Source organism: Martes martes (genome assembly GCF_963455335.1).
Source record: "Martes martes genome assembly, chromosome: 10".
Lineage (NCBI taxonomy): Eukaryota > Metazoa > Chordata > Mammalia > Carnivora > Mustelidae > Martes > Martes martes.
In genome coordinates this window covers 2,201,595-2,227,595 of record NC_137898.1, presented here as the reverse complement: position 1 = coordinate 2,227,595, position 26,001 = coordinate 2,201,595, and the positions used below count along the sequence as shown (strand labels likewise).

Below are 26,001 nucleotides of genomic sequence, written 5' to 3'. Positions count from 1 at the left end.
CCTCCCTCTGCCTTCCAGGTCCCAGAAAAAAGGTCAGGAAGCCCTGCCTGGCCCGACCCTTCCGGCCCTCCACGTTCCCCGAGCACCTGGTCCCTCCACTTCCGGCCACGCCGGCCTCCAAGCAGGTCCCGAGCTCCTTCCTGCCCCAGGGTCCTTGCACACGCGTTCCCTCTGCCTGAAGCACGGTCCTTGCCAGCGCCTCCCTCAACAGCCGACTTCTCCCTCGCCTCTCAGGTCTGAGCTGAGCTTTTGGCCGGCTGGGCCCTGTCTGTGCACTGCCCTGCGCCTGGGACACCCAGGGTCCTCCTGCTGGGTCCCTATCCCCGCCCCCACCACGGTGGGGAGAGCCTTGGTGAGCCGTCGCAAGCACGAAGTGGCGCAGGCCGCTGGGCTGACCCAGGCGTCCCTCCCGTCGCAGTCATTCAGGGCAGGCGCTTACTCATTAACTTCCAGGGGAAACAGTGGTGTCACCGTGTCACTGGGGCGGAAACCCTCTGTCAGCAGGATAAGGGCTTCCCATTCCCCAGTCAGACCCGAGGCCGAGATAACCTCCCAAGTCCTCAGGGAGATAAGGGGTGTCGTAAATTCCCTCTGAGTCACCGAGGGCCCACCAGGCCCAGGAGGGCTGCCCGGTGACCCTGAGAAACGTCGGCTGCCCTGACCTCCAGGGTCTGTACCTGGGGGCTGCCCCAGCATCCTCCTCGGCCTCCGTGAACTGCTGTCCTCAGGGACATCTGTCCAAATCCCGAGGCCTGCAGGGCCCAGAGCACCCCCGTACCCGAGACTGTGTGCAGTAGCCCGCGGCACTCAGCAAGCGGGGGGCTGCCCACTCTGAGTCCCACCGTCAGAACTGCCCCCCGCCGCCACCGTCAGCAGTGTTCCTTTGGCAGGTGGCTCCCCTTTCCAGGAATCCCTGGACCCCCTCCCGGGGGACCTGACTCTGGGCCATGAATCACAGAGCATCCCCACTGCTAAGTGACTCAGAGCCTGGGCCCTCTGCGGGAGCCTAGCCTCCCAGCGGGAGGGAGTTCCAGCCTGAGCCCAAACCAGTTAAACCAGTGCCCCTCCCACACGTGGAGGCTGCCAAGGCCACTTCCTCTCTCCGCCCCCTGCTCCCAGGAGGTAGGGGCCATGGCTGAGGACTTCTGGGGGAGGGGTCACAGGAGGTGAGGTGGGTGGGAAGGTGGAGGCCGGGGAGCCCTCACATCGTGCCTTGGTTTCCACGGAGGAGAGGGAAGGAGGAAGACACAATGTGGCCCTTGGCCCAGGAGGACAGGCAGACAGGGCACTGGCCCCTGCCACGGGGCACTGGGATCCTGGAGCCCACTTCCCCTGGGCCTTGGACAGGCTCCTGGAGCTCCATGGGGTAGACTCACTCCCCCCGGGACCTCGGGTTTTCCCACCCATCCAAGGAAATATAGGGGCTACAGAGCACCTTCTATATGGACGACAGAAGGCAGGGAAGCGAGTGGATTGTTCTGGAAGGTAAGGGCAGGCGTGCGGGCCATCCTGGGGGCCGCTCGAGGAGAGGGCAGTGAGTGGTGACCTCTGGGCCAGTAGCTGGGATGGAGGGAAAGGAAAGCGACGGCACGAGGGGATGAGGGGGCGCTGGGGGGATGCGGGGGGCGCTGGCGGGGGAGGCTCTGGACAGCCCGCACACCGCGGGGCCGTGCAGGTGGGCCCGGCTCACAGGTGAGAGCGCCTGTCCCGGTGACCGGAGGGACCCGGCGGCCCGCAGTGGCTGGGCTGTTCAGCGTCCAGGTGGGGCCGCACGGGGGGCTCCCCGCTGCCCTGCCTCTCCCTCTTCTGCACCCTCTTCCCACCCGGGCCCGCTTCCGTGCCCCCAACCTTCCTGGGGGACCAATGCTCTCTTTCTCTTGCTCCCACCACCCCAGCCGCTCACGTGCGGGCAGAACCGTGGTCACTGCCATCCCGTCAGCGCGGCGGGGCTCTCCCCTCTGGGACCCACGTGCCCCTTGGCTTCTGGAATGTTCTCCAGGATCTCCTTCCCTTCACGTCCTCACTGTGCCTCCTCTCACGTGAAGTACCACGTCAGGGCTCGGGGCTTAGGGCTCAACCTGAACCAGTTCCTAGGGCTTAAACGCCACCCACGTGAGGACATGGCTCGCCCAGGCCCAGCCGCAGGCCCTCAGTTCACACCTGCATCCCACCCATCGACAAAACCAAGGCAGACCCTGCCCTCTCCCGTCTGGACTGGGCCAGGAGCCACCTGGCGGGTCTCCCTGCAGAGGTCTCGCTCCCACGTTCACACAGTAGCCGGGTCACACTCCTCCCCTGCTCACACCTGCCCAGGGCTCCACGGCCCCCCACGCACCTCCCCTCTGTCCCCTCCCTGCTGCCCCACTCTAGCCACACCAGCCTCATCACTCCCCCAACCTCAGGGCCTTTGCATCTGCTGGGTCTTTGCTTCCCCAGACGTCCTCCTGCCTCCCCTGTCACTCCTTAGTGGGAGGTCTTTGCGACCACCTGTCCACCAGCCCTCAATCTTGCTGTTACTTTTTACCCCATGGGGCTCATGTGGGCATTAGAGAAATACGTGTCAATTTCCCTTCATCTGAGGACTTGGCCGGTGCTGCTCCCGGCCATATCCGGAACCTGGAACCCAGGGCACTTAGCATGTTCAGTAAACACCGGCGGAGGAACCTGATCGCCGGAGCCCTGCCCCCCCGACTCCAGCCTCCGCCGGAGGAGCCCAGCGGAGACAGACCTGCACAGGCCGGGCGCTGATGAGAATGCTGGGGGTGGGGACAGAGACCTCCCTCCACACCGGGAGCTGGGATAACAGGGCCACTCTCGCCTCCTGTTCCCCAGTCCCCGGGGATCGGCCGTCACCGGGCTGCATCTACCGCCCCTGGGGTCTGTCGCAGAGGGTCATCAGGGTTGGAAGGCCTGGGGTCCACAGAGGAGGCTGCGTGCGCGCGCTTGCTTGTGTGTGTGTGATTCGTAGGAGTGTGCACGCGACTCGTGGATGAGTGTGTGTGATTCCTGTATGAGCGTGTGTGTGTGTGAGATTCACGTATGAGTGTGGGACTCGTGGATGAGCGAGTGTGTATGAGCATGTGTATGAGTGCGCGTGTGTGATTCAGATGCCAGCGAGGCCCCGCCCCCAGTGACGTCGCAGGCCGGCTCCCCAGGCGGGCACAGGGTGGATGGGTCACCAGCTGGCACAGCCCCCCTGCAGCCGGGCACCCACCTTCCAGACCGAAAGCCAAGGCTTGGGTCTGAAGGAAGGCAAGGGGCGAGGTCCAATCCTCTGAAGAAGCCGATTTTGAGTGGGTGCTGGGGCGCTGGGGGCGGGGGAGGAGGAACAGGGTGGGGCACTGGTCTCCCAGCGGCGGAAATGAGGTGCCCCTCCCTAGCCCGGCGGGGCCTCTCCAGGGCAAGGTGTCTCGGTCCAAGGTTAAGTGAGGCGCACTCCAGCCGCGCTCTGGGGCCGCTGGGACACACACAGCTCCGCGTGTTCCTAAACCTCCGGAAACTGGGTCCGGCTGCCCCCGGCGACCCCCCGCCCCCGGCCCCGGGCCACAAGGCGCCCACGGGTCAGGCTGGGACCCCGCCTCCAGGGCCTGTCTTCCGGTTTCTCTAGGTCCGGACCCCTGAGGGCCGCGCCTCCCCCCAGCTGGGACCCCCTGGGGCGGTCCCGGCCCCGCCCACCCGCTAACCCCGCCCACCACCCCGCCCCGCCCACCCACTAACCCCGCCCACCGCGTGGGGCCGGACGGCTCTCCCTTCACCTGGGCCCGGCGGCTGGGCTTGCAGATGGGGAGACCGAGGCCTGGTCTCCGCTGTCCTGACCCGCACCCCCGCTCCCGGCCGGGTTCCCGCCGCGGCCACTCACCCGCACGCGGCGCTCAGGGTCCCGCCGAGCAGCGAGCCGGAGATCATGCCGACCCCGAAGCACAGACCCAGTCGGCCCAGGGCCGCCGGCCGCTCCTCGGGCGCAGACAGGTCCGCGATGACCATCTGAGCGGCTGGGGGTGGAGTGGGGGGCGCTGAGCTGGGTGGACCCGTCTCAGAGGCCCTTGTGGTCCAGGCCACGCCCCTTCCCCTCCCCACCTGCTCCCCAGGCCACATTTCCGTGTCACACCTGACCCTCTCCACCCCAGTCCTACTCTCAGGCCCAGACTGGCATCCAGAGGGTGACCTCTGTCCTGCCCTCTGGCTCTGGCCACCCCCAACCTTCCTCAGGGGGCACCCTGGGCCCAGGCCCCCCCCCCGCCCCCACGTTCCCCGCTCCTCCCCAACCGCAGTCCTCCCGCAGGTGCCCTACTGGCCCTACCTGGCAGCCCGTGCATGAGGGCCGCAGGCAAGGGCAAGGCGTAGAGCAAGGGCGCGCCGGGCAGGGCCGGGCTGCAGGCGGCCGCCAGGAGCAGGTAGAAGGCAGAGGACGCCAGGAAGCTGAGCGTGAACGCCGCCCTCGCCCCGTGCTGGTCCGCGAACCTGGGGGCCCCAAACCATGAGCCCTACAGATACCAGGCAGGGTCCTCTCTCCTTTGCCTCTGACACCCACCCCGTGGGGCTGCCGGGTCTCTAGGCCACAGGGATCCCCTCATGGCCAAGGAGGGAGGCCTGGGTGTGGGATGGTTGGGGGAGGGCCCCCAAGCGGAGGGTCTCAGCTTGCCCCAGCTTCTGCTGGGCTCCTTGCCGTGACCCGGGGGTGTCTGGCCCAGCTGGGCATTTCCACTTCCCTTGAGAACACCTTGTGGGGCCCCAGTGGAGCACGGGCCTGCGTGTCGTGTAGTAAATGTCTCCCAGGGGCACCTGGGGGGCTCAGATGGTTAAGGGTCTGCCTTTCGCTCAGGTCATGATCCCGGGATCCCCTGGACCCACCTGGGTCAGGCCCAGGTCTGTGCGGAGCCTGCTTCTCCCTCTGCCCCTCCCCCTGCTCCTACTCTCTCTCTCTCAAATAAATAACTAAAATCTTAAAAACAAACAAACAAACCCATGTCCCCCAGGCTCCAGCCCTTTCTCCTCCTGCCCCCGGCATCCCCAGGAAACACTCCAGAGCACCTGCTCGCTGGCTTTCCCGCCTCTGGAGCCCGTTTCCTGCACAGTCATCCTAAAGATCCTGCCTCGCTGATCTGGCCTCCTCAGGGTTTGTGGAAGGATGTGTGCTGCCCTGACCCGAACCCAAGACCAATGCCCCCCACCCACTGCCCTGAGGCTGGTGGGGGCCCAGGGGTCCTGAAGATTTGCTGGTGGGACCCCCAGCTCAGTGGGCTGGACATTTGCAGCCACCAGTCTTGCTAGAACAATCCTCTCTCTGGCTGCCACCAGGATTGGTGGATATGGAGGTGGAGGGGTACAGGGGTGCCCCCCCCAGCCTGCGAGGGACCATAGGCCTGTGCTCAGCAGGACACCCCGTGCAGCAGGGGCTGCCGTCGCCAGGGTGCGCCCATGCTCAGTTCTGCGAAGCTGGCGTGACCCAGCCTGTGACCTCTGAGGGGCGACCCTGCCCACCCCTCCCCTTGGTACCTGCCAAACACGGGCCCACCCAGAAGCTGAAGCACGCCGAAGGCCGTCTGCAGGTAGCCAAAGGCCACGGAATCCAGGCCCAGCTGCCGGGTCAGGTACTGCAAACACAGGAAGGGCGCACGGGAAGGGTCAGGGGGTCCGGGGTACACTGTGGGGGGGGAGCGGGGGAGGTAGCCCTGAACTGGAGGGGAGGGAGGCCTTCCCTCTGGCTCTGACCACGCTGCCGTGTGCCCGTGAGGGGCCCCTGGGCCTGGAACTCAGCTGCCTATAGCGAGGAGCTCACTGGGGCCTCTGGGTCCGGCTTGCGGGGCCCCGTGCTCAGTGAGGGTGGCGGCTGGCCCTCCTTCCCTGCGGCAGGGCACACCTGACCCATCCGAGGCTGCCTGGTGGACTGTGGCCTCTTCCGGGGCCAGCAAGAGACGCTCCCCAAATACCCTGATGGCTTCCGGAAGGTGACCCCTTTCCCAGCAGGACCCGTGCCTGCTCTTGGGGGCTCCTGGGGTCTGCTGGCGCCCACCTAGGGAGGGGAAGGCCGTGACCGGTGTCTCCGGGGAATGGGAGGGTTAGCCCGCTCTACTCCTGGCCTCTGAGTTCCTGGCCCCTCCCTCCAGTGATCCCACCTGTAATGGGTTGAATTGGGTCCCCCCCAAAGTCCTAAAGCTCAGTGCTAGGAATGTGACCTTATTCGGAGACAGAGTCTTTTTTTCATGTTCGGTTAGCCCCCCGTCTGGTGCATAACCAGTCCACGAGGCGGCCTTCAGTGGATCTCTGGTTAACTGTAACACCCCGTGCTCATCCCAGCATGTGCCCTCCTCCTCAGTACCCTTCACCCGGTAACCCCCTCCCCTGGGGAAGCCCCCAGATTGTTTCCTGGGGTCTGTAGTTGGAGATACCGTCTTTGCAGAGGGAACCAAGGTCAAGTGAGGTCGTCAGGGTGGTCTGGTGTCTTTACACAGAGGGGAATTTTGGACACGGTCAGGCCCAGCCGGACAGCCGCGCCAGAGGACAGACAGGCAGACACCGGAATATTCGGGGAGGGGCTGGGACCCGCAGAAGCTGGATGAGGCAGGAAGGACCGTCCCCTGTGGGCTTCAGAGGGAAGCCTGAGACCCCGGGGATTCAGACTTGTGGCCTCCAGACTGCGAGATGGCCAACTTCGGTGACTGGTGCGGCGACCTCAGGACAAGAATACCCCTCGTCCCTGACCCCGCACCCTGTACTTTCCCTAAGCTCAGTCAAGGGCATCCCTCCGCCTGCTTTGTTTCCTAGGTGCACACCCCTCTCCCCAGTGCCGCTGAAATCCCCCTGCTCCTAGCATGGGGTGGGCGGTAGGGCTTGGGGGTGCTGCTGAGCCCTACGGGGGAAGCCCGAAGCCCTGCTCTCGGTTGGGTTTCTCCTGCTGGTGCACCCGACTGCACCATCATCACACACTCCCCTAGTGAGTCCGCGCTCTTCCCCGCCCCACTGTAGCCCACCTTCTCGCACTCACACCTGCCTGGTCCTCCCCTCCCACTCCAAGGACCGGCTCCTCTGCTCCATGGTTCATGCTTCCACCACTGCAAGGGTTCATGTCCAAATCCTCAGTGTCATCCCTGACCACCCCTCTTCCTTGCACAGTCACATCCAGTCCATTGGCAGCTCCTGGGTTCAGCCTTCATGACAGACCTTAAAGCCAGTGGCTTCCTGCCTTCCCCACGGCCAGCAACCTCCTGGTGTCCTGGCAGCCTTCCTGGGGCCTTATCTCCATCTCCCCTCGGGTCACGCCTCTCTAGCTGCGCTGTTTTCACTGCCCCAGGGCCTTTGCACCACCCAGGTTTGCTCTGTTTCCTTTAAGCCTGCCCTCTGGGGGAGGCTTTCCTGTCCCAGTCTGTGGGCCCTCCCAGCCCCCTGCAGCACGTCTTCTCTCCCGCACAGCACAGTCTAAGCATCGTGGAGTCCGTGTCTGCTGTGTTCCAGGTCCTGAGAACAGGACGCACTTGGTAGGTGCTCGGGTAGCATTTGCAGAAAGGTATGTTCCTCCCTTGTTCTGTGCCTTTAACTGTTCACTCATCGCTCCCCACACCAAGCCTCCTAGGGAGGGACGTTGTGACCCATTTCAGACGACAGGACAGCGAGGCGTCTGCCCAGCCCACATGGCTGCTATGGAGGGGAGTCAGGCCTTGGGAGTTGGGGCGCACCCTTGGGCTGGGGGCTCCCAGCAACAGAGGCAATGCCCCCTCCCGCTTGGATCCCCGGGCACAGCCTGCTCACGAGAACCCCTTGGGGAACTTTATTTGTTTTATTTTTATTTGTTTATTTTTATTTTTTATTTATTTCTTTTAAGATTTTATTTATTTATTTGACAGAGATCACAAGTAGGCAGAGAGACAGGCAGAGAGAGAGGAGGAAGCAGACTCCCCGCTGAGCAGAGAGCCTGCCGCGGGGCTCGACCCCCGGGACCCTGAGATCATGACCCGAGCCAAAGGCAGAGGCTCAACCCACTGAGCCCGCCAGGCGCCGCCCCGCCGGGAACTTTAAAAAAGTGGCCAGTGGCTGTACTATGGCCCCACACAGACCAGATGGGAAAGGCCCTCGTGGAGGGGGAAACCCGGGCCAGCCCCACGGGAGGTCTGTGGAGGGAACCAGCTGGCAAGCAAAGGCGGACTCTATGGAGAGCAGTGGGTGGGCACCAAGCGCTGACCATGGCCGCTTTGCCAACCGCCTACACTTACCGGGCAGAGTTCCAGACCAGGGGAGGCAGCTGGGGAAGAGATGGGGCCAGCCCCGCCCTCACGCCCCGGTCGGGGAGACAGAAATAATGTAATATTGTGGGACAGGAAGTGGGGCGTGGGCAGCCTACAGGAGGACTGACCCAGCACGACCTGGGTGGAAGGGAAGAGGTTCCAGGGTCTGGGCAGGTGTTGGGAGGGAAGGTTCCCTGCCGAGGAGACCTGAGCCGAGAGGCCTGAGCCCAGGAAGGGCGGGAGCCTTGTGGCTGCTGGGACAGAGGATCAATAGGGCAACGGCCGGACGGGGCGGGAGGGACAGAGCCAGGCCAGCCAGGGGGAGGGGCGCTATCCCCACAAGGGCTGCGTGGCCGTGGGGGTGGCTCTCTGTGGCCCCTCCCTGGGGCTGCCCTGCACCCGAGCCCAGAAAGTGCTGATGGAGAGTCCAGGAGGCACAGCCCCCGGGTTCCCCAGTGAGGGGCCTGGACAGCCCTGGGCCCCCACTCCCGGGTACCGCCACTGCACGGATGGAGGAAGAGAGGGATGACGGTGCGAGCGGGTGGCTGGCCGCCCGGGGGAGGGTACTCACTGGCATGATGGAGATCCGCATGAAAAGGCAGGTGAGCTCCAGGGCGACCAGCATGTAGGTGAGTAGGATGACCTGGGGACGGCCCAGGGAGCCCATCATCCCGCTGGAATGCTGGCCCCGGCCCCCAGGGGCTCCGGCTCCCCGCATCCCGGGCAGGTGCGGTGGGAGAGCCCGGACGGATCTGAGCAGGAGGCCGGCACCGTGGGCAGGGTCCAAAAGTCGTGCTGCGCTGGGCAAGGGTGCTGAGTCACAGGGCGGGAGGCGGGCAGCGCCCGGCCCGTCGTCGGCGAGAGGGCCTGCGGGAGAGGCCGGTGCTGCAGGACCCTGAACTGGGCTCCCAGCCACCTGCCGTGTGACCTTAGCCACTCTCGCCCTCGGAGAACATGGCAGGTGGCCCTCCCCCTCCGCCAGCGACAGCTCCGGGTCTGTGGGGGCACAGGTCCCGCGGAACCGGACGCAGACCCTGCCTGCGAGGGTGGGCCGGGCTCCGCGCCCCTCCTTACACAGCAGGAAGGCACCAGCGCCCCGTTTTAAGAGGGAAGCCCGTTTTAGAGGCCCAGATGGCCGAATGAACTCCAGTTCAGGTAGGTGCCTCCCGCGGGCGCGGGCTGATGGGTTTGGGGTCCCTGTTACTGGGTGGGAGGTTCCTCAGGCCCACAACGTCCCCCTGCCTCTGTGGAGCAGCTGAACCCCGCCTCGCCCGGTCCTCCAGCCAGAGCCCAAGGGAGCTTCGGAGTGGCCCAAGGGTGGAGTCGGGGCCACAGCTGGGCCTTCCGGGCCCCTAGGGCAGGGCAGCTCTGCCTGGCCTCCAGCCCGCAACCGACAGAAACCAGATTTTGTGGCTCCTTGGAAGCCTCCCCAGAGTTTTACTAAGTGAGCACTGGATTGCACAGCTGAGCCCCAGGGAGGCCTTCAGAGCCTGGGTCCGGCGGTGGAGGTGGGGGCAGGTGACAGCAGGAGGAAAGCCCGGCTGCTGCCTCGGGCACCCTGCCCATCCCGTTCGGGAAGGCTGAGGGAGGTGGGTAGAGGCTGAGCGCCTCGGGTCAGGGGCATCTGGCTGGCGGCTCAGGGGCTCATGCAGCAAGGGGCACAGTCAGGGGATGCCCTCGCCAGAGTGAGTGCCAGCACCTTCCTTGCCCTAGGGCCCTGGTCCAGTGGGGAGCCCTCCCGGGGAGAGCTCCGGCCTGGCCCTTCCGTTGCTAACCCACACTCTCTGGGTGACCCCAGCCTTCCTGGGGTGACCTGGGACACCGGCTTCCTTAGGGTGACCTGGCACTCTGGCCCAGCACACCCTGAGAGTCTAGGCACCCCCACTCCCCTTGCAGCTTTTCTACCAAGTTGGTGGGGAGGCAGGGACTCTGACTTCTAGAAGGGGTGGGCAGGGCAGGGAGGAGGGCAGGGCAGAGGGACTGGGGACAGGGGCTGGAAAGGATGGGAGGGGAGAAGGGTGGAGGGAAGGAAGGGAGAGGGGAGGAAGGGCAGGGCTCAGTGTCTGGCCTGCTGCCTCCCCAAGGTCCGCACAGAGACCCAGAGGTGAGGCGGGGGACAGGAGCATTTCCAGAAACAGCTCCAGAGTCTCTCCTGGAGGGACAGAGACCTCTCCCCAATTCCTCATGTCACACGGCTGCCACTCTATCCCCTTGGCTGGGGCCACCAGAGACCCACGGAATGCAGATACACCTGGCTTCAAGCGGCCCCTCAGCGGGACTTGTCCGTGGGGGACTGGGGCGCATACAGCTACCCATATCCCCTGCTGGCGTCCCCGGAAGCACAGTTCCCCGGATAAGGAACCCGGCGCCGGTCCAGGACACTGTGGCTCTGCCCCCAGAACCAGGCCACAGGCCCAAATGTCAAAGCCAAACACCCCTCAGCCTGTGTTAACTTAGGGTACCAGGGGCCCGGCCAGGTGGAGCCCTCCTGCCAGTGCCCAGGGACAGCTGGGGGGGGGGACCAAAGTCCTCAGCTGACCTCAGGAGTTGTGCTGAGAGCCCAGAGCTGGGGCGGGTGGACCAGCATGGGTTTCTCAGAAGAACTGCACGGAAGGGCTGGCCTGGGGAAGAGGGGGGTGTGATGTCTGAGATTCAGGACCCCTGGGAGGACTGGAGTTCAGGTGGGTCTGTGCTCCGTGGGGGCGGAGCGGGGGATGGGACTGTCCCCAGGAGGCTCCAACCTCCCAGGGCCTGTGAGCTCCGACCTGGCCGCCTGCCGTAGACTGGGCCGGGAGATGGGGCCATCACCTGGCTCCTTCTGGGTTCTCTGGGCAAGAGTTGGGGGTAAAGTGGTAGGAGAGGGAGGGAGGAGGGAGTCTCCGGTCTGCCCCAGGGCAGGTGGGGGAGGCAGAGGGCCACGTGGGGTGGGCAGGAAGGAGTGAGTTACTCACCTCTCCCTTCCTCCTGCGTCCAGCAGGGCCTTTGGAGGGCTTGGAACTGGTTGGAGCAGAAGTAATGGGCTCTCGCCTGAGTGTTTGTCTTGAACAGGCTCCATGTGGGCGGGGAGCTTCCTGGTCCCGAGTGTGGGAAATCTGCTCTCCAGGCCACATGACCAGCAGAACCCTGAACTCTAGAACCCCCGACACGCTCTTCCTTCCGCAGAATAGCCTGGCCCACTCACTTAGCCACTCAACACACGCTCTGCCCTTCCCCAGGGCCCGCTCCCAGCCCCAGGGAGATCCCAGGCTCCCCCCCAGCCCAAACAGGCAGACAGTTCTGCCCCGTTGAGGCTAATCCCCTGGAGGAGTCAGGGGCGGGGTTAGGGGGTGACGCCTCCTCGGAGGCTTCAGGATAAGGCAAGACGGGCTGGTGCAGGAGGAGACTGCCAGGCCGAGGGGCGAGCCCAAGCTGGCGGTGCTTCAAAAGCTGAGAACCCCTGACGGGGTGAGGGCAAAGGTGTACGGGCCAAGAGCTAGTTCTGGGGTGGTGAGACCAGATGGTGGAGGGTCTCACCACCGCTGTGAGGCCCGGGGGAGCCCCAGAGGGCTGGGAGGGGAGGCACAGGCCCACCGGCATGTGTCGCGTGCCACCGCGTGCTGGGCTCTGTGCCAGGCGCTGGGGGTACTCAGCTCACAGGTGTGACTGCCCTGGTGTGGCTGGCACTATAGTGAGCCTGAGAGCACCCATGTGTGCATGTGTGTATATGTGTGCGCCTGCATATACGTGTGTGCGGGCATGTGCACATGTGTATGAACGTACATGCAGATACGTGCATGCAGGCGTGTACAAGTGTGCGCACACACACGAGTGTGCATATACATGCACGTGCATATACACGGATGTGTGGGTGTGTACAGGTATGTGCATGTATGTGTGTGCACACGTATGTGCATGCATGCGTGTATGCGTGAGGGGGCAGGTACGGCCCACTAGGCGTGGTGGGTAAATCACACAGTGATTGGGAGCGTGTGATCACGCTCGGCATGCAGCGGAACCCCGCAGAGTTCTGAGCTTCCCTTGGGTTCTTCCGGAAGGAGCCTCTGGCCGATGGGACCGAAGGGCGCAGTCCCAGCAAGGGGAGGGGGCAGTGGAGGTAGGGGTGGGATGCCACCCACCCCGGGGAGGAGGAGCTGACAGCGTGTCCTGACAGACGGGGCAGGATGGCACCTGCAGCATGGGCCGCGGGGAGCGGCCAGGTGGGGGCTTCTGGAGGGAGAACAGGGCCGGAGAGCATGGTCTGGGGCTGTGGTCCGGGGCTGTGGTCTGAGCTGGAGGTTTGGAGTGAGGCGGGATGAGCCCCTTCGTGGGTCGATGAGGGCCGATGGTGCTTCTTACTTGTATGACTGCCCGAGGCTCCCCTCGAGTGTTCCCTAGTCAGCGGTGCCCGCGGGATTTTGGCCAGGACGGGAAAGGACCAGGCCCCCGCCCCTCAGGGTGGCATCTTGGCGGCCGAGGTGCAGTTTCAGACCTCGGCCGGCAGGGGCGCCCGCACGCCCGCAGCCCTGCCTGTGCGGTGGCCTCAGGCAGCCCGTCCGGCGTGGGGGAGGGGGCCGGGGCCGGACCTCAGCCTCCACCGAGGAGGCGCACAGGGGGCACCCGGGCCGCTGCGGGCATCGGGCCTGGCCTCGGCTAGCCAGCTCCTTCCCAGAGGCCACCTGCTTTAGGGTCTTAGAGGGCCGAGTCCCTTTCCCAGTGTCACATGAGGGGCCGGGCTGGCAGGGGTCAAGGACTCTTCCGGAGCGGGTCTGTGAGCAGGCTCCCGGGTGGGTTGCGGGCAGGGGCTGGGCCTTGCCCAAGGCTGGGTCTCCGGAGTTCTGACTCATGCTGTGGGTGTGTTTGCGGGATCGAAGCATGGCCGCATCCCCCGGCGGGGAGGCTGGGCTGGCTCGTAGGGGCTCTTCCAAGTGATCCAGGAACCCCAGGGTCAGGTGGAAGGAAGGCAGAGGCCTGGGGTCCTGGGACCCACGAGCACTCCCCTTGCACACGCCGAGCTCTGTGCTGCTCCCGGCTGCAAGCTGGGACGCAGGGTCCCTCGTGGGGAGTGTGGGTCACTCACTCCAGGGGCTCCAGCCAGCCCACCGTCGTGACCAGGAAGGAGGAAGGCCTTACTGGGGAAGCGTGCGAGCAGGCTGCTGTAGGGGCCCGTGGCGGGGTGGAGACCTGGGACCCTCTAGTGGGATGCCGTCTGGGATGGTCACATCCCCTTCCTCCCACCATGGTCTCGGGGACCAGAGCAGAGGAGGAGCGGGGACCCTGTCTTGGGAAACTCAGACTCGGCCAGTTGCCCCTGCTGGCTTGGGACTGAGGCGTTTCTGGAACATGGGGCTTTCCAGGTAAAAATGGGGACAGTTCCAGACAAACCCGGATGGCTGGTCACTCTCCCTTTATGGGTCCCTGGAGGCCAGACTCACGCTGGATCTTGGGCTAGGGGAAGGGAGGAAAGATGCGGGGGTGGGGCAAGCAGCATGGGGATGGGAACAACAAGGTCACGGACCCCCTCCCCCCAGCCCCCTTGAGGGACGCTTTGCCCCGACTTCCGCACTCAGGAAGGAACAACAGCTTCAAAGGAGGGGTGTCCATCCAGGGAGGCCAGAGGGGAAGTGGCCAGCAGCTGGTGGTCTGGCTTGGCGAGGGCCTCCAAGGGGGAGTGGGAGGGCAGAAGGGCCGCCTGGACTCGGGAAGAGACGGGCCTTGGAACTTCTCAGGAGAGCAGGGCCCAGAGAGAGCAGCCCGCACCTGTTCACCAGGCTGTGGTGGGGGAACCGAGGCAGGAGACGGGGCAAGAGTACGCCCCTCTTCCTGCCCTCCAGGCATTGGACTCCCAATAGGCACATGCCCGGGGGCGCCTGGAAGTTCGCAAATGCCTCTGAGGTACCTGAACCTCCCCCAAGCAGCCCCTCCTCCTCTCCTGGCCCCTCGACCTCCAGCTGGAAGAGACGACGCCATGTCTGACCACCCAGTCCCACACCCAGTGTCTTCTAGAACCCTTGTCCATTGGACCCGAATAGAGAATCCATCCAGAAAGGAGCAGGAAGGACTTCCAGAAAGCCAGAAGTCACAAGCCCACGCACTCCTTCCTACCCTGGTGATGCCCTTGGCCGCCATGCGGCCACATCCCGCTGCCCGGGTGGCACTTTTAAGGCACCTGCCTATTTGGTGTCTGCTGGGGGCCGCCACACAGACGTCCCAAGAATCGAGAAGCCGCAGCCGCCCTTCTGTGCTCTGGGCCCCCTGGAAGCTGGCTGGGTGAGATTCTAGGGGACCTGGCGCCCCCCCGCGCCAAGACCTCTGGTCCCCTGCTCCGTTCCAGGGACGCCTGGCTCTTCCGGGAGCAACCACCCCGGCACCTCACCCTGCCCCTTGCCCCCACGGGACTCGGCACAAGTCCAAGCCCTGAAAGTCCTCCCTGGGTCCTGAGGCATCGGGCAGCCGGCCCTTCTGCAGGCCAGTGGCCCCAAACCTGCCCTGGTTTATTCACCTGTTTCGGACTCCACCCACCAGCCTAGAAGCCCCTGGAGGGGAGCCCCACCCCCACCCCGAGGTCCCAGGGAAACACTCCTGGCCTAGATCCTGATTGGACGTTGGAGGAGGAGGGCCCGCTCAAGGTCACGCTGCCAACAGGGGCCTGGCAGGCTCCCGGAGCTAATGTCCAGCCCAAGGCGGTCACTTGCTCCACTACTTTCCATAAATCGGCATCCAGAGCATGAGGGAAAGGGGCTCAGCAGGGGGCCCAGCAGCGGGCGGGTCTGCACTCAGGGTGGAGCCCGGGAGTTATGCCCAGAGCTGGGCAGTCCCCCCGCCCGGGCTGGCATCTCTGTGACTCGCCAGGTCTCAACAAGGGGCTTGTCCTCTCAAGACTGTATCCCCACCTGGGAAATGGACAAGATGGGTCTCTGCCAGTCTAGGAGGGTTAATGAGCTAATGCCTATGTAAGGTGCACGGCGCAGGGCTGCCTGGCCCGGCCCGGAGGGGGTCCCGCCGGCGGCAGCCGGCTGCTGACCAGCGTCCAGCCCGGGGCTGGCTGAGGACCCTGCTGAGCGCTGGGTCTGAGTGTTCGATGGGTGCAGGCCCCCCAGAGTCGTGGCCATCTGCACGGACTCTGGAGGTGTTGGTAGCGCTGCCGAGTGTGTAAATGCCCTTCTACCCTGCCCGACAGATTATTAGGGAATGCACGTGACTGGGGGTGTCTGAGTCCCCCCACCAGCCCACGAACCTGCGCTCAGAGCACATGTCCACTTTACGTTCCAGTGGCAGCTGGAGGGGGCCGCTGGTGTCGGGGCTGTGCCTGCCCACCCCTCCAGGTGTGCCGAGGAGCAGTGACGATGGGGAGGGTGCTGGCCACTGCCGGGCACATGCGGACACGGCCCCCCCCAGCCTCCTCAGAGGCCTTGAGGGGGAGGAAGCAGAGGGCCAGAGAGGTTAATCGACCCGCGCATGGTCACACGGCCAGTACGGGACCGCTGCTCTGCCTGACCCCAAAGCCCCAAGGTTTGTGCCTTGGTCAGGCAACGCCCCCGCCTTGCCCCCGCCCCAGTGCCCTTGCCACGTGAATGCTGCTGGGTTGGAGGGGCCAGAGGTAGAAAAACCAAGGGGCCGCCAGTGGGAATCCGGGCCCACCAAAACCCTGGGTGGGGGCACTGTGGGCTGTGGCCACACCCTCCGTCCCCACAGCAAAGGTCTGCTGCCTGCTCCCCTCCCACCGGCACTCCAGCTTCTGCTACCAACCTACGTGATGCCTCCTGCCCTCTCCTTTGTCACGCCCATAACCCAGGGGCCCAGCGCTCCCAGACCCCGTCCTTCCGGGCCCCCAGCTCCTGCCCCGGCCTGGGGCACCGTCATCTCCTGCCCGCCTGACTTCTGACAGTCCTCACTCTGCCTTCCGACCTCTGCTTACGGCACCTGCATCCACCAACAAATCTCAGGACCCTGGACCCCAAGACAGGAGTCTCCAAGGCTCTTCGATGCCTTCAAGATGTCACCAGCTCCTGGGGCTGGAGTCCCCAGCCTCCCACGCCTGGCCATGCCTTGCCCCCAGGCCCTCCACAGCTATCTGGTTCATTCTGGACTCACTCAGTACCAGCTGTGACCAGCTTGGCCACCTCCCTGCCTGGGACCCCCGCCCTTCCCAGGGTCCCCCTCCTCATCCCAAACCTGGGGTGGGCTCTTGTGGGGGCTCCTGCCGTACCCCACTTCCCGCCATCCTGGCACAGACCTCCTGGGTAGCGGTGGAGGCTGTGGGAGGCTTGGGGGCAGACCCAGGCCTTCCCTGCTGGCCCACGGGGCTCCCTTCAGCGGCACGCTGATCTCGGGGGGCAGCCGGCCGAGCCCGTGGGGCACACTCTTCTCTTGGGGCTTGCTTTCCTGTCTGCTGCTCCCCCGGCCAGGCCCAGGCGCCCAGCACAGAGATGGGGTTAGGGTTCCTGGTTCAGCGGGCACAGTTGTGAGAAGCAGCCGGAGCCGGGTTGTTCTTGATGACCAGAGGCACCGTGGGAGAGTGTCCGCAGGTGGCCATTCGGGCCCCAAGACGGGCCCACCGGCCTCGGGAGGACCACACGGGACTCAGGGCTCTCGACGGCCTGGGCTGTGACCAGCAGCACTAATGGAGGGAGAGGAGGCAGAGGACGATGAGGGGGACAGGGCAGGAGGAGGAAGAGGAGCAAGGGGAGGGGGCTGGGGGGCAGCAGGGGGAGGGCCGGGAGGGCCGGGAGGGCCAGTCCTCACTGTGGTCTTTAGCCTGGGGGCCACTCCCCGTCCTCTCCCTGCTCCTTGACCCCTGGGCCCTGGTCCCCTACCCACTGGAGACAGGAGAAGTCATGTGTGCGTGTGAGTGTGGCAGCCCCCCTGCAAACACCTAGGGGTGATGGGGATTTTTTTTTTCTTTTAAAGAGGCTTCCCCCCACACAGCCCTGACCGGCCACATTGGGCAGCACCCCCTCCCCCATTTAGACTTGAGACTTGTGGCCTCGGAGAGCAAGACCCTTGCCCAAGTTCCCCCCAAGGCGAGGGACGAATGTGGGTGTCTGAGGGCAGCTCTGGGGTCCCCCTAGGCTCTCTTTCCCAGTCCCCAGCCTGGGGGCAGGTGGGCGGGCTCCTGGCTGCAATGCCACCTGTGGACACCAGGGGGCAGCAGGCACCCAGCTTTTCGCCTCAGGGCCCGTGGCTGGCCGCCTCGGGGGCTCAGGGGCTGTCCCCTCCGAGCCTTCAGCAGACCCCCAAGCCATGCCTGGGCCATCGAGGGAGGCGGGAGACAGGCGTCCCTTCTGCTGAGCCCCTACTCTGTGTGGCCTGCAGGACACTGGGGAGGACTGGCCAGGCCTGGGACACTTTTACCTGCTGACCTCTGTCTCCACTGACCAGTGCTCACCTTTGACACCCAGCTGGGGGGAGGGGTGGGGGAATGCGGGGATGGACGAAGGGGGAAGGCTCTCCTTCCCTGGCCATGCCCCCCCCGAACTCACTCTGGGGGCCTGCTAAGGGCTGTCACGGGAGCAGGGAGCTCACACACTGCTGTGCCCGGCACGTGCCATGTCCTGCTCGCTCCCCTGAGGCCCAGGGGGACCTCCCCAACCCCCCGGGGACCCCGCGGGCATGTGGGCTCCTGCCACTTTCCCTGCCCGGGGGCGGGATGGGGGTGCACACAGGGGCCTCCGCGTCTCCTCCCTGGCTTTCAGGCTCTTCTAGGAACACGGTGTGGTGTGTTGGAAGCAGGGCGGGGAGCTGGTCCCCTGCGTACCCTGTGGACAGCAGATGCTGACTCATGGGGTCCCCACTAGCTCGAGGAGACTGGGGGGGCACCAGCTCACCCACATTCATTTTTCCTGGTCTTTCTTTGGGAGAATGAGTCCCGGGGACCTGCCTCCTCTGTGTCCTGTGGGCGCAGGGGAGGAGGGAGGCCTGGTGGGGCTCTGAGCTGGCCACAGGGTTGCGTGCCTGCCCCCTACCCTGGAAACCCTCCCCAGCCCCGGAGGGTCTGTCTGAAGCCTAGGAGAGCCCAGGGTCAAGGGCCTCCTGGGACGGTCAGTGCTGGAACAGGATCGGTCCGGACAAGCGGGGAGGACAGGCGGGGAGGAAGGGGCCCCTGGCCCGTTGTGGGGACTGGGCTGCAGCGCCCTCACGTCCAGGGCTGTTCCCTGCTCCCTCCACGCCTCCCCCAGGGCCTGCCCAGCCCCTCCAGCTAACTCCCGGGGAGTGAGGACCCCCAGCCCGGCCCAGACAGGAGCACAAGGCGGCCCCTGTAATCCGAGCTTTGGATTCCCGTCGTGCGGCATGTGGACGCGTCACCGGAGGGAGGCCGGCACCTGCGGAGGACGTGCCTGGCAGCCGCCCGGAGAACAGCCCGTCCTGGGGGGGCTGGGGGCGGGGCGAGCCGAGCGCGGGAAGTCGGTGCGGGGAGGAAGGTTCTCGCTGCTCCGGCGCTGGGCCCTGGGCCAAGTGCGCTAGGAAAGCGCCCCCTCCCGCCAGCCCCAGCTCAGAGCTGGGCCGGCGGCCTGTTGCTGGAGGCCGGCTAGTTAATCGGTAACTCTCCACTCTCCTCGGGGCCTCCAGGCCTCATCTCCTGGAGGAGAAGGTGAGGCTCTGCGGGGCAGCCGTCTTCCCTTCCTGAGGGGTCTGGCTGGGCCTGTCCGGGCCCACTGTGTGGGGCTGCGGTCCGGGGGCCCAGGGCTGGCCCTGCCCGGGGCTGCGGGGGAGGGGTGGGGAGTGGACGGGGCCGTGGGCCTTTGCCCTGGTGGGGTACCCAGTGGACAGGCCAAGATCTACACAGGAGAGGGCAGACTGGGCTGGGCAAGAGCTGGGTCCCCTCCCCGACGGGAGGTGCCTGCGGGGGCCGCCCTCCAGGGACAGGGCCGCAGGCCCCGCAGATGGCCAGCTCTGGCTCCAGGTTTGGGGGACCGAGATTAACCCTGAGACTCGCTTTCTTTCCTCTCATGCTTTCGTGTTCATCGGCCCCTCGTGGAAGTCCAGTGGGGGGCTCAGGGCCGGGGAAAGGCTCGGGTCTGCTGTCCCCGAGCACGGAGAGGTCGCTCAAGCTCTCTGAACCTCTGGTTCTCCCCTTGCAAAACAGGAATCAAGCGACCTGTAGGGGTTCTTGGAAGGGTTAAGCGAGGCAAGTTGCTGAGCCCGGTGCAGAGCAGGCTCAAGGTGGCTGGTGCCGTCGGCCTGGGGAATGTCCCCCGGCGCCGCAGGGCCGTCCGGGAGGCCTGCAGACAGACGTCCCTTGCAGGGTCCCTGGGAGCGCGCCAGGGGCGGGCCCCAGGCCCCAGACTGCCCTCCTGGGCTTCCAGAAACAGCTCTAAGCAGCTCCCCAGAAGGAGGGAGCCCTGGGACCACCCGGCGTAGAAGTCAGCCACCAGGCGGCAGCACGTGGTCGAGGACAGCGCTTCCCGGCCCGCCCTGCTCTGCCACTCGCTCGGGCGGGCGAGAGTGTCTCCCCATTGAGCCTCAGTTTTCTGGACTGCAAAAGGGGCCCACTCCCTCAGCACGGGTGGCACTGCCAGGGAAACAACCCAAGGCCCTGGGTTATGGGGTTAGCTGCCTTAGGCCCCGGGGGCTGGAGCAGCTTCTTCAATCTGCCCAGAATGGGCCCCGTCTCCCCACCCAGAAATTGACACCCCAAACAGGCCCGTGCCACGCAGGGGAGTCTGGTGGGCAGCGGTGGCGGCTGGAACGGGCAAGCCCCCGCGTGTTGGTGGGCAATAAACACTCGTTCCTCACTCCCATCTTGGTCTGGTGGGCGCGGGGAGGGAGCTTGTGGCTCTGCTCCCTGCGGCCATTCAGGACTTCCGCCACCCAGGGGGTCTCTGTCCCCTGGAGTCCCTCCCTGGAGAGCCCCTCGGCCACCCCGTCTGGCTGGCAGAGTGGGGACGGGAGGGGCAGGCTGGCTTGGTTGGTTTGGATGGGCCCTGGGCTGGAGGTGGTGGGTGCCCTTCGGCTCTCTTGTTGGTGGCCAGCAGTGGCCCCGTGGCTCCCCACGTCCTGAGGGGCTGGGAACGTGGTCTTTGTGCTGATCGGTCAGCTTTTGCTTGGTCGATCCTTGGCTAGACAGCTGGACGGGGTGGTGGTATGCTGGAGAAGCCGCAGGGGGCCGGTGCTTCCCGGCCCCCCCCCATTCCCATGCAGGCAGGATTTGGGTTGCTGGGGCATCCCGGGGGGCCTGTCCCTGCTGGTCCCCCGGGGACCAGCACCCCCTCTCTGGTTCTGCTGTCTGCAGCAACACAGAGTACAAACATTTTCCTTTTGTTTCCTTTTTCTGCCTCGGATATATTTTTAATTACAGAAGTAGGGCTTGGCTATTGTACTCAGACAGATGTTTGCACGCCTGGGGGGCCCCTTGGGGTGGAGACCTGGGCCTTCTCTCTGACTCCCAGCCCCCCCAGCTCCTCATCTGTCCTCCCCCAGGTCTGTCCCTGGCTCGGGGGAAGGGACCCAGCTCCGCTGTTGGGACCAGCAGGTCAGTGAGCCAGCAGGTACCATCCTTCACTGGATTCAGGGTCACATACTCAGAGAAGGTCACCTCCCTGCCCATGGGGAGGTGTCCCCGTGGCCCTCAGAGAAAGAGAAGCAGAAGGCCCTGAGGGAAAGTAGGGAGAAAGGCAGGCAGTGGGAGGAGGGTGAGTCCAACTCGCTCCCGCCCCGCTGTGTGGCCCGGGTGGCTTCCCGGGCTCCCGCTCTCCGCTCCATCCCCCTCCCTTCCCGGCAGGACAGGTGAGGCCCAGCAAGGGGTGCAGGAGAGCCACCCAGGGCAGCACTTGGCCCAGGGAAGGGTGGCAGCTATTGCCGCACTGTGTGACACGAGGTGCAGGGGCCTGCCACTCCCAGTCCTTGGAGGGAGGACTCAATGTCACAATCCGTTAGGCCTGTCCCTGGAGGGGAGTATTGGACCCACCTGTCTGAGCTCAGCTGGTCCCCACGGAGGCGTCAGGGTGGGCACCAAACGTAGTGGGAATGGCCCTCTAGGCCCAGCCTCCGCCGGGGACAGTGCTGGGGGAAGGTGGGGTCGCATGGGGGAGTGGGGAGTTGCTGGTGCAGGCTGGGCTCCTGCTCCTTTCCGAAGCACCTCCCGAGTCCTCTGGCCTTAGGGAGCCGAGGGCAGGCAGGTGTTCATAGCACCAGGCAGTCCCTGCTGGGGAGGGGAGCTCGGGCTCCCCTGAGTGTCTGCAGCGGGGGCTGGGAGTGGGGTGGCGTCCTTCCTCAAGGAGGCCGAATCTGGGCTGGGGATGGGCTGCTTCCCCTGCCTGCCCTCCTGGACAGCTGGAGTGAGGGCATCCGGACCTCTCGGGAAATCCTGGGGGCCACCTGGTTCCACATTTTGGGGTCACTGTGGCTGTGGCACTGGGGAAGCTGGTAAGACCTTGGCACCAACGCCACTGGGCTCCCCAGCCTCCTTTTAGCCCCAGGCCAGGTGACGTCAGCCTGGTGTGAGGGGGCCACGGAGCTTGGGGGACCTTTCCCAGTTCCTCTTTACATTCCTGACGATACAAAATTGTAACATCTCCATGCTTGTGGGAAATGAAGAATGCAGCGCACAGAACGGAATAAAAACTCCATCATGAACCACCACCTTGGTCCTGCCATCAAGACCCCAGCACGCTGCCCTGCCCTCCTCGCCCGCCCCTGCGCCAATGCCCACTCCCGTTGGCCTCATCCCCTCACTCTGACCCTCAACTGCCCCGGAACCCAGGATACCTCCTCCAGGACACATTTGCACACTATCACACTGTCCCACCCCTGGGGAGTCCTGGAACCCACCTGGCCCTGGCTGGGGTCTACTCAGCCTTATTTATCTCGCTGGGCTCATGGACTCACCTGGGACAGGGGCTCACGACAGCTCAGGGCTCTGCTGAACCCTCCAACAGGTGCCTGACCCTCCTGACCCCCCAGCCCAGGGTTGCTCTTAGCTTGGGGGGGGGTGGTGCTGGTGGGGGGTGGTGGCTGGAGGCATTTCCTAGGCTCCCTGCCCCACAACAGGCTGGGCCAAAGGGAAAGCTGCAGAAAGTAATATTCGCCCATGGCTTGGCCCCGCTGGGATGAGAGCCGCCCTGGGAGGACCTGGGGCTGGGGCAAGGCCGGGCCTGTGGGCGAGAAGGGGTGTGGGTCCTGGCAGGTCCTTCCGGGTCCCCTGACAGCTGGAGTAGGGCTCTCTGGCTTGCATGTCCCATCATCCTCAGGGTGTGTTTTCTCCCAACAAACAATATTTACTGGGCATGATGAGGGGGTGCTAGCCCTCCCAGACGGCGGGTCGGGTAGAAGCCCGGCTGCCGGCCGCTCAGCCCCAGCTGCCACCTGCGGGTGCGCTGTGTGATCTGGGTGTATCTGCCCAGAGAACCAGTATTCCTAGTCAAGGCCCTACGCTGAGCAGGGCCAGGCCCACTCCCTGGAGAAGACTCTCGTGCCCTGTCCAGTAGCCGACACCCCCAGAAGAACAGCCTCCAGCCAGTGTGGGCAATCGGACCTCTGGCCTTGCGCGGCTGAAGCCTGAGAGGTGCCGGGCACCTGGTCCACGGCGGGGTGGGCAGAGCCCGGATGGGCTCTGTCTGTTTCCCATCCACTGAGCAGGGCTGGGCAGGCCCCAAGAGCCCAGGACTCCAGGGGCCGAGGGCCGGCTCTCCAAGGTGTCTCGAGACTTCGCCCCAGCGGGGGCGGGGGGACACTGGTTCGACGGCCTTAGGGCCAGCAGGTGTGTCAGGGCTCCAGGTGCGCGGAACCCCGCCAGGGACGCCAGCCCCGGGCGCCGCAGGCCGCGCGGGGGCAGCCGAAGACCCCGTCTCGCTCCAGCCGGGGACGGGATGCCCGAGGCGGGTTCAAGCCCCGTCAGCTGGCGCTGGAGGCCCAGTGGCGAGCGCGGGCGGCGGGGCCCGGGGGGCGCGTCGGAACCGGCCGGACGCCGGGCCCCGCCGCGCCGAGGAGGGCGCGCCGGCCGAGGGGGCGCCCGCGCCACCGCCGCCGCCGCCTCGCAGCCCCCGCCAGCAGACAAAGGAGCCGGAGGGGGGCGGGGGGGGATGGGGCGAGGGGGCGGGGCGCCGCGGTGTCACGTTACCGCCCGCAGCGCCCTTTAACTCGGGCCCCGCCCCGCTCGCCGCCCCCCGCCCGCGGCCGCGCGCCCCGCGCCCCGCCAATCGGCCCGCGCGCCCCGCCCCGCCCTCGGGTGGGTGTGTGCACGCGGCCAATGGGCGGCGCGCGGGGGCCGGGCGGCCGGCGGGGCGGGGGCAGAGCGGCGCGGGCCAATCGCCGCGGTGTTGTTGAAACTGAAAATACTACATTATGCTAATCGCGGCGGGGCCCCCGCGGGGGGGGGGGTGCGACCCTCGCGTATAAAGGGGCGCGCGAGGGCTGGGCGTTCCACAGGCCAAGTGCTCTGCGCTCGGTAGGTGCCAACCAGGCCCGAACGAGCCGAGCGGGCGAGGACAGGCACCGAGGGGGCGCGGCCGCGGCCGGACGACACCGCGAGCGACACTCAGGAGCAGCCCGGGGCCCGACAGCCAGGTAGCCGCCGCGCCGCCCTCCCGCCGCGTCCCTTTGCCAATGCGGACTCCGAGTGCGCGGGGTCTCCCCTGCGCCCGGCCTCCGCCCTCCTCTCCTCTCCTCCTCCTCCTCCTCCTCCTCCTCCTCTCCTCTCCTCGCCCGTGGCCCCGGCCCGCGCTGCCCGGGGCCAGGCTGGACGTGTGTCTCCGCAGCGCCTTGGCAATGGAGCGCCTTGTCGCCCGCCGCACCTTTCCCCTGTTCGCGCGCACCAGCGCCTGCCGCAGCCTCTTCGGGCCGGTGGACCACGAGGAGCTGAGCCGGGAGCTGCAGATCCGCCTGGCCGAGCTGAGTGCCGAGGACCAGCGCCGCTGGGACTACAACTTCCAGCAGGACGTGCCACTGCGCGGCCCCGGACGTCTGCAGTGGACCGAGGTGGACAGCGACTCCGTGCCCGCCTTCTACCGCGAGACGGTGCAGGTGGGGCGCTGCCGCCTGCTCCTGGCGCCCCGGCCCCGCCCGGAGGGCGCAGGCGATAGCCCGCCCCCCGCGCCGCCGGCCGAGGAGCCCCTCGACGGCCTCGGGGAGGCGCCGGCGCCGCCGTCCGGCGGCCCGGTGGTGGCTCCCGCCCCGGCCCCAGCCGTGGCGCCGCAGGAGAGCGATGAGCAGGAGGCGGTCCCGCCGCCGCGCAGCCAGGAGCCCCTGGTCGAGCCGCTGCACTCAGGGATTTCGGGGCGCCCCGCGCCGGGCACTGCCGCCGCCGCCGGTGGCGCCGCCGCCGCCGCCAATGCTGCCGCCGCCGCCGCCGCCGGCGGGGCTGTTGCCACCACCGCTGCCGCGGGAGGCGCCGCGATCAAGAAGCTGCCCGGGCCTCTCATCTCCGGTGAGTCCCGCGCGGCCCCGCCCCGGCCCGGCCCGGCCCTGCTTTGTCCGGCCGGCCGGGCTCCCCGGGCCTCGGGGGCCTCACTTGGTCCCCGCCTCCTCCCGTGGCATTAAAGGGCCAGCAGAGCGCAGGGCGCGGCCGTGCCCGCACCCCGTCCCGCCCCGCTGTTGTGCTCCCGAGCGGCGGGCGCGGGAGGGACGGGGGAGCGCGCGCTCGGGCCCCCGGGGCGCGCGATCCCCGCTCTGGCCGCGGGAGCCCCTCCCCGGGCGCGGCGGGCGCGGCGGGCGCGGCGCGGAGGGGGTTAAGCGCGGCGGCAGCCCCGGGGGGCTTGGCCGCGGGACAAGGGGAAATGCTTACACAGCACATTGCGAGGGCGACGTAAACAAAGCTGACCCGCCGCGGACCTCGGCGCGGGCGGGGACGGCGCCCCCACTCCGGCCCCCTCTTGGGTTCCCCTGCCGACCCCGCCCTGACCGGCTGCGCGCGCTGTCGCCCGCAGATTTCTTCGCCAAGCGCAAGAGACCCGCGCCCGAGGCCAAGGCGTCGAACGAGGTTCCCGCGGGATGCGCCGCCCCTGGCGCCGCTCCAGCCGTCGGCTCGGCGGAGCAGACCCCGCGCAAGCGGCTGCGATGAGGTGGGTACGGCCCCGCGCGCGCTGGGCGGGGAGGGGTCGCCCCGCGGGGTCCTCGCGGCCACTCTGTCTGTCTGTCTGTCTGCTGTCGCTGACCGCGCCTCTCTCCCGCAGCGTCGCGCGTAAAGAGCCCTGAGAGAGCCCGCGGGGCAGCGGACAGGACAGGAGCGCGGGGCCTCGGCTGGGACCGTCCATGTAGCAGCAACCGGCGGCAGCTGCCACCGAGCAGCGTTCGGTTTCGTGTTTAAAATTTAAAAAAAAAAAAAAAACTGTGCAATGTATTAATAACGTCTTTTATATCTAAATGTATTCTGCACGAGGAGTACACTGGTCCCAAGGTGTAAAGCTTTAAGAGTCATTTATATAAAATGTTTAATCTCTGCTGAAACTCAGTGCAAAAAAATGAAAAAAGAAAAAAAAAAGGAAAAAAGAAAAAAACATGTATATTTGTACAAAAAGTTTTTAAAGTTATACTAACTTATATTTTCTATTTATGTCGAGGCGTGGGCCGCTCTGCCACGCGGTAGCTCGGTTATTGGTTATGCCAAAGGCACCTCACCGCATCTGGTTATCGACAAATGTAAATTTATTTTTATAGCGGACTCTGGGGGGAGGGGTCGCCCCCAAGCTGCAGCCGCCGTACAAGCCCATCTAGCTAGCAGTTCTCTTCGCGCTTTCGCTGTCTCTCTTTATTATTATGATTATTTTAAACTTGAAGACAAATTTGTTAACATGGTTCCTGAGCCGTCTGCACCACTGCCCCGGCCCCTCGTCCGCCGGGTTCTAAATAAAGAGGCCGAAAAACGCTGCAA

The 26,001-nt window shown here is 66.0% G+C and overlaps 2 protein-coding genes across 4 annotated transcripts in view; one reads left to right on the top strand and one right to left on the bottom strand.

The window, feature by feature from the left end:
• The window catches only part of SLC67A1 (solute carrier family 67 member 1), a 21,093-nt gene extending 9,847 nt beyond the window's left edge, over nt 1-11,246 (bottom strand). For both annotated transcript variants that reach the window (XM_080815736.1, XM_080815737.1), the window contains exons 1-5: nt 11,171-11,246; nt 8,791-9,086; nt 5,497-5,594; nt 4,301-4,461; nt 3,860-3,992 (exon numbers count right to left, since the gene is read on the bottom strand). In XM_080815736.1, coding sequence (XP_080671862.1) covers nt 3,860-3,992; nt 4,301-4,461; nt 5,497-5,594; nt 8,791-8,937 — 539 coding nt within the window. In that variant the 5' untranslated portion in view covers nt 8,938-9,086; nt 11,171-11,246. The remainder of the gene's footprint in view (nt 1-3,859; nt 3,993-4,300; nt 4,462-5,496; nt 5,595-8,790; nt 9,087-11,170) is intronic.
• Nucleotides 9,141-26,001, top strand: CDKN1C (cyclin dependent kinase inhibitor 1C). 2 transcript variants are annotated; one of them, XM_080815739.1, is made up of 5 exons: nt 9,141-9,374; nt 23,585-23,699; nt 23,891-24,558; nt 25,058-25,192; nt 25,304-26,001. In XM_080815739.1, exons 1-4 carry the CDS (start codon nt 9,359-9,361, stop codon nt 25,189-25,191), a joined length of 933 nt encoding a protein of 310 aa, XP_080671865.1. In that variant the 5' UTR covers nt 9,141-9,358; the 3' UTR covers nt 25,192; nt 25,304-26,001. The 2 variants fall into 2 exon arrangements, with proteins under 2 accessions (XP_080671865.1, XP_080671864.1); XM_080815738.1 differs by lacking the exon at nt 9,141-9,374 and having other exon boundaries at nt 23,510-23,699.

Coding starts and splice junctions, on each gene's coding strand:
- CDKN1C (XM_080815739.1), top strand. Junction 23,700..23,890: donor GCCCGGGGCCCGACAGCCAG/GTAGCCGCCGCG, acceptor GTGTCTCCGCAG/CGCCTTGGCAATGGAGCGCC. Junction 24,559..25,057: donor GCCCGGGCCTCTCATCTCCG/GTGAGTCCCGCG, acceptor TGTCGCCCGCAG/ATTTCTTCGCCAAGCGCAAG.